Source organism: Hyalella azteca, unplaced genomic scaffold (assembly GCF_000764305.2).
Source record: "Hyalella azteca isolate HAZT.00-mixed unplaced genomic scaffold, Hazt_2.0.2 contig8562, whole genome shotgun sequence".
NCBI lineage: Eukaryota > Metazoa > Arthropoda > Malacostraca > Amphipoda > Hyalellidae > Hyalella > Hyalella azteca.
The window spans coordinates 49,767-56,475 of record NW_025938651.1 but is presented as its reverse complement, the minus strand read 5'-3'; the positions used below and the strand labels follow the sequence as shown (position 1 = coordinate 56,475).

Here is a 6,709-nt window from a genome sequence, read left to right as displayed (position 1 = left end):
AACTCATAGGCTACTTAAACATTTAGAGAACATATGATCCATAGACATAAATGTTTATTATTTATACGAAAATAATTAAAATAAACTGATGCCCAACAAAATACTAACCCCGTTAAAGTTAGTATTTCAATTGATCACTTTAAAATATATTTGTCTTTTAATTTTTATTTTATAAACAGGCATGCAGAATTGCTTGCTGAAATGTACATAAGGTACTTGGATCGAAATGCATGTAATGAGGTGGAATATCTTGATAAGTCTCAGCTTTATTATTTCTACTTTCTTTTTACTACGTTGCTGATGTTGCACTTATTAATTCACAAATGTTGTGAATGCGAACTTCCCGCCGTCTCAAATCCTGTTTACGCAAGTGTCTCGACCAATAAACTTCCAGTCTCTGCCTACGTCATAGTTGCACCATCCAATAGCCAGGCCTGAATGCTGGCTATATAATACACAAGCGAGATTCATCCGCCTTCATTTGCTGTTGAACATCATTCTGCGTGCGTGGCAAGGGTAAGGGACAGCGAGAGTGTTGTGAAAGTGAATAAGTTTCATAAAAAATTATACATGCGCATCTATAATAGTCGTATCTTCAAGTTACAATGGAAGAAATTCGTCAGTTAACGTGTGACAGGAAGCAAATTGGCGAGTGGAGCTATAGTAACTGACTAAACTGAGTGCTTATCTTCGCAGTTCGCCTGAGCATTATAGCTACCCTACCAGCCTACCCATACTATAATTTAAACGAGGAGAGATGGAGTTTTATATGAACTTATTTTAATTATAGTTGTATATTTAGAGCTGTGAAGCTGATTTATGATTTGTGACGCTAGAAATTGGCTTTTAAGTAAATTTGGCTGTTACCAGAACACATGGTCAGTTAGGGTGTTGCCGGTGCCGCCATCTTGCCGGTGCTGTCATCTAATTAGCACGTGATTCTGTTACGTTTTACTTTCAGCTAAGAATACAGTGCTCTCACAATTTATTAAAGGTTGATAGTACTTGTTGAAATTGTGGGAATGTGTGTTAATAATCCTGGAATTATTGGCGGTCTCCTCGCGTCGTATCGGTTCTGACTGAATTCTGTTCTGTGTAGTAGGTAACTGTAGGTTACTATTTCAGAAGCAAGGTTACCAATGATAAATGACGTTTGCTCTTCATTTTGTATTGGAAATTAATAATAAACGGCTCAAAAGTTTTTTAGGTTTTAGATTAGTTTCCGAAAAAGCTAAGAATTCTCAGTTTCAGCATTGCTATGGTGAACTTAACGGCGTTGTTATGATTGCATCTACGTGCCGATCTTGTGTGGAACTTGCTAGCTAATTTAGTGAATAAATGTCGTCGTTATAAAATTTACATCAAGGTTTATTCAGCGGTAGCAATACTGTGATTGAATAGTGATCGTTATGCATATTAGATTAACTAGATACCTAAGTTGATATGTCAAGAGTTCAGTTGATACTAGTTGCTATACCTATAACTAGTACTCGAATTGGTTAGAATTAAGTGGACCTTGATCTTAACCTGTATTGAATCATTTTAATGATTTTTTTTTCATCAGGAAACTAATAATGCGGTTAACAAAAATTGCAATGAAAATTAATGCCTCTTTCATGATAGAATTTATCTGTACTTCTTTGTAGAATTTACCTGTATTTTGTTTTTGCACATTTTGTATGGAATTTGACCTGCACATGTTTTGCACATTTCGTAACATTTTTCTTATTTTNTTGAAGCCAATCCTGGTGACAACGTTGGATTCAACGTAAAGAACGTGTCCGTGAAGGATCTGAAGCGTGGCTTCGTCACTTCGGACTCGAAGAACGACCCCGCCAAGGAAGCTGCTGATTTCCTTGCGCAAGTTATCGTTCTTAACCACCCCGGTCAGATCCAGGCTGGATATTCTCCAGTGCTGGATTGTCACACCGCTCACATTGCGTGCAAATTCGCTGAGCTCGTGACCAAGATCGACAGGCGTACCGGTAAGGAGCTCGAGGCTAACCCTAAGAACGTGAAGTCTGGGGACTCGTGCATGGTGAAGATGGTTCCCAGCAAGCCCATGTGTGTTGAATCATTCCAACAATACTCTGCCCTCGGTCGCTTTGCCGTGCGCGACATGAAACAGACTGTCGCCGTCGGCGTCATCAAGGATGTCACCAAGAAAGAGGCCGGCGCCAAGACCACTAAATCTGCCGAAAAGGCCCTGAAGAAGAAATAACCTACATCTTGGAGACTTAATAATAGGCAAATATCTGTGTTATCTAGTCTTTAAGATGTGCGGTTTTATAAGAAACGTCAACGTGGTATGCGGTCTTTTATTGTTCATCTTTTTATTTCGTCCAGTTATTGAATGATTTTTCATTTTAAATTGTTAGTTCGTTGCAAAGTATAGAATTTATCTCGTAGCCCTCTGAAGCTTATTTCTTTAGTAACGAGGCCCCGGACGAGGGCGGTTAGTAATTTAGTTGTAACGCGTAACGAGCTAATTAGATTCTGCCGATATTACTTTTTGTAAGCTTTAAATATTCGCTCTATTTTTTTTCGAAAAATGTAATTGAATTCGAAATTTCATCAACTGAACAAAAAGTCTGGTCAATGCGGTTTGAGGACATCTGGAATGATGGGAACTGATGAAAGTGCATCACTGACGGAAAATGTTTATGGCAAGATTTATGACGGAAAACTGTTGTGGCAAAATGGATCACTTGTGTTACATTCCCTGGGCTAAAGCAGTGTTTAAATACGGGAAGATTATGGTACAAATTTAGAAGTCGCTGGAGAGGACCTGCTTCGTGTCATTGAGCATCTTGCACAATGTTTGTTTAAAAGGCATATTGCTCACAACAGTATATCGGATGTAGATTTTCAAGTCTAAAACGTAGGATACGAATTTTTAGTAATAACTTCTATGGGCAGTGGATTCTCTTCTGTGTGCAAATCTAGTGAAATTGGCCGACCATCGTATATTGAATGAAACAAATTGTATATTCATTTGAAATTCTGTTCTAAAACATTACAATGACTAATCGCGTCTCCTTAATTAAGTAGAAGCAAATTAGGGTTATTTTACCACGATAATTTCAATTTGCTTAACTTGAAAGTAGGGATGAGATGGCGTTCTTTACCGACATTTGGTTTTCATATTATTAGGTGGGAAATGGTAAAATACTGTCTTAAGAATTGCAATTGTGCAACATCGTATATTTGTACGCCCTCACAGAGTTTTTCTGGCATGGCTGCCACGTAGGATTTTTCGCGTTGAGGGGCATTATTTCTCGGAGCCCCACCCATGAGCCCCGAATACAGCAATCTAATTAAGAATATTATTTTTAGGGATAAATTGTCAAGGAGGCATAATTCCTTACGCTTTTGTCTTTCTCTGCCTCTCGTGCAAGCTGCCGCCATCTAGTGCAGGACTTTTTATACGAGTGCAGTTTCTTTTTTAGGTTTTCATTTGTTTCACATTATAAAATCGTTTTCTTGTCTGGAATTGGGCTAGAAGATGCTTCAATCACCTTAATCTCTAAATTAAAAAAATTAAGTCATGTCATAAAGTTGCTGTTGCTGCTCATCTCTTGCTGGCTTCAGCGGGCAGGCCATTTGAGACATACGTCATTGCACTTAAAAAAATGACATTTGATTGAAGGAATAGGAAATGATTCAGACTCACCGAAATTTTTATTACCTTTTGGAGCTAGCCACAGCCTTATAACCGAACCGCTAGTGAGCCATGTAGACAATGAACTAAGCTAAAGTATGTTTTTGAGGATTTGTAACCTTTGTTTGAACAACGATATTTGCAAACGTTCCTATTAGGCGCGTTCATCTTTAGATTAGACCTAATACTGTAGATAGATAACTATATTGCTTGTACATTGTTATGAATTCATCCAAAATTAAAACCTTCTCTTAAAATAAGAAAAAGTCAATTTAGGACATCCGACGAAAACGCTAAAAAAATGTAAATGGTCAGTTGAAGCAACCAAGCCCCTTTCGGGACTAGTCAAATATAAAGACTTGAAGCTCACTTAAAATATGAAAAAAACTATATTTCTAAAGGATTTTTTTATTCATAATGTTTTTTAATGCGCACAGACTTAGCCCTAATAAGTTAAAATGATGACCTCTTATTGGCCATTTCGACGTGATTGTTTGTGGTCTATCATGGACAGGTGACCGACGACGTAACTACGTAGGTAGGGTGATTTTTTTTATGGTGGCTGACACTCGAATATAAATTGCACTATCAAATAAAGGCAAGACAAACTATGGAAAATAAAACATCCCCCAATTTAAGTTAAAAAGTTTGGATAACGTTAAACTCACAGATGTCAAATTCTTTGCACACCTATTTTGACATTAATTTGTGCAGTGAAACTTGACAGTGAATAAAAATTTTCAAATATAATTATAAAATATTTTGAAAATCGTTTATAAGCTCATAAAAACTAATTCTACTAATCTGTGAATTGCCTTAAACTTCGAGAAAAAACTTGAGACATTATTCTGGCAACATTCACGCTGCTTCCAGCTCGTCCAGGTTCCTTTACAGCCGGGCGTAGAGAAATCGGTGTGTCGCTCATTTACTTCTTTCGGTGAGTGTATTAAAAATTGTTTGTATAATTATATATGTAATTATGATTTTTCTAGATATGATGCGGGCCCGTGAAGGGCAGGAAATTTTTGTAGAGCTAATTTTGATCTAGGGATAGTTATTCAGATACTGGTTTGTGGTTGGAGACTAGGTAGGTAGCTGACATGACAGATTGACGCGTGATAGCATGTTAGGCCTAACACATTTCGAGAAAAACTTCGAACTTCTGGGGTCCTTAATAACGAAGTAATTCAAAATATTAGTTCCTTATTAAAAAAATAAGTAATTTGGTTTAAACTTTTAATTGTTAAGCATTAGTTGATAATAGATGTACTTGATCGACGACTTTAACCTTGCCACGCTGCTAGTGCTACGTATGCGTGAATAATAAAGAAACCATGAAATTTTGAGCGATTAATTTCTTGTCACTTTGTTTGAGTAGGCCTAGGGCAGTGTAGCTAGGTAGGCCTAGTAGTGGACCACTATTTTTATTCTAGGTAGCTTTCTTAGCTAGTGCCAATTTTATGTTGACTACCTACCTACCTATTCTGTTTCTAGATTCTCAGGCGATTTCATTTTGTGAAAATGCCTAGAATCTAGTATGCATTATGATTATGAATTTGTGCTTGAGTTCTGGCTGGCCTACTGAAGAATAGTTCTTGGTCCAGAGCAAAGCTTTGCAGCACCTCAATTCATTTTACCTACATAATTCTGACCAGTGCTCACCATCAATGATTCAGTTTATATAGGCTGTATCTAGTGTCCTAGCTGCATCATTGTGTAATGAGTGGACAATGATTCACTAAAATTTTTCTTGTCGACTTTAGACCAGAAGTGAGGTGCAACTTGAATGCTCGCTTAAAGTGGAGTGGATGGATGCATAAATATGAAGAAATTCAATCTTCCTTGTCTTGTAGCTACAGGAATGCATGTTGCATGGCACAACAACCAATTTTGATTGGATAGGTTTGTCTAGTTATTGTGCATTGACCAAATTCATGCATTTTGATGCAAATGGTATACCTAAATTGTTAATTTTGATTGCTACCTAGGTAGGCTTAGCACTTAGGTAAATAATTCGATTCTAAAAATTGATTAATGTCTATAGAAGCTGTTCCCTGTTCACCTTGATTGTGATGGGATTGAATTTTATTAAATATTACTGATGTCTGTTGGAACTGTGAAATGTATACAGTATAGGAATTCAGCATTTGAATGGCATTATCAAATGCTTAGGTATTCTGGCGCTCGAGCTCCTGTCCAACACAAGAGTTTCCACTCTGGTCTAGAGATGTGTATCGCATCTGACTTGCAGCATAAAAGTTGAAATTATATTGCTGAGTGGGTCTAGGTATAATTTATTGGTTTTGATTACCATACAAGTTCCAAGTGTTTAGACCTTGCTTGGGAATGGTGGTGTATGAATTTGATGCAACAAATGAAAAAGTATTAAATATTTTGGCTACATTTTTCAAATTCTGCACTGTCAGCTGATGATCTGGTTGAAAAATTCAAAATTAAAACTCATAATGCTTCTAAAAAGCGTGGAAGTGTTAAGTTTTGTATATTTTAACAATATATTTTCCCAAATTGTATGTTATAGTTGAATTTCAAATCTTTCCTCCAAATTAGGGATTATTGTATTCATGAGAAATCATTTGCTAAACAGAAATCTGATGGTGCAAAAAATGGCCAGGAAGCTCCAAATGTGACTTTGAAAGTAGAATATAGATGTTGTTTTCCCTTGACTGGAGCATAGAGGGTTTCTCAACACTGAAAATTTAGAATTGAGATGGCTGAGCTGGAAAAGCCCAAATTTTAAGTCATTCCATATGCTCAGGAGTCAGGATGCTGGTTAATAAGTGATTTTGTTGATTTTTCAATCAACACTAAGGTGCATACAGATGCTATGCATGTTGAAAGGCAAGAATGTCAGCCAGTCTTTCCTGCAGGCTGCAACATGGCAGACAAGCTACTATTCATGAATACCTTGACTCCTCTGTGTAAAAGGCCGACTCTGTTTTCAAATTTTGTAGGCTATGTTGTTCTGCTTCAGCTCAGCATTAGTCATTGCCTTGTCTTTCTAAGTAGCATCATCCCTACCACACTATG

The 6,709-nt window shown here is 37.0% G+C and overlaps 1 protein-coding gene across 1 annotated transcript; it reads left to right on the top strand.

Moving 5' to 3' along the window:
* Nucleotides 1-1,733: 1,733 nt before the first annotated feature.
* Nucleotides 1,734-2,309, top strand: LOC108669584 (elongation factor 1-alpha-like; the record flags this gene model as incomplete). The annotated part of the gene is made up of 1 exon (XM_018156964.1): nucleotides 1,734-2,309. A coding segment is annotated over one exon (488 nt), but the record flags the coding sequence as incomplete, so codon positions are not given.
* Between the last annotated feature and the right edge of the window lie 4,400 nt (nucleotides 2,310-6,709).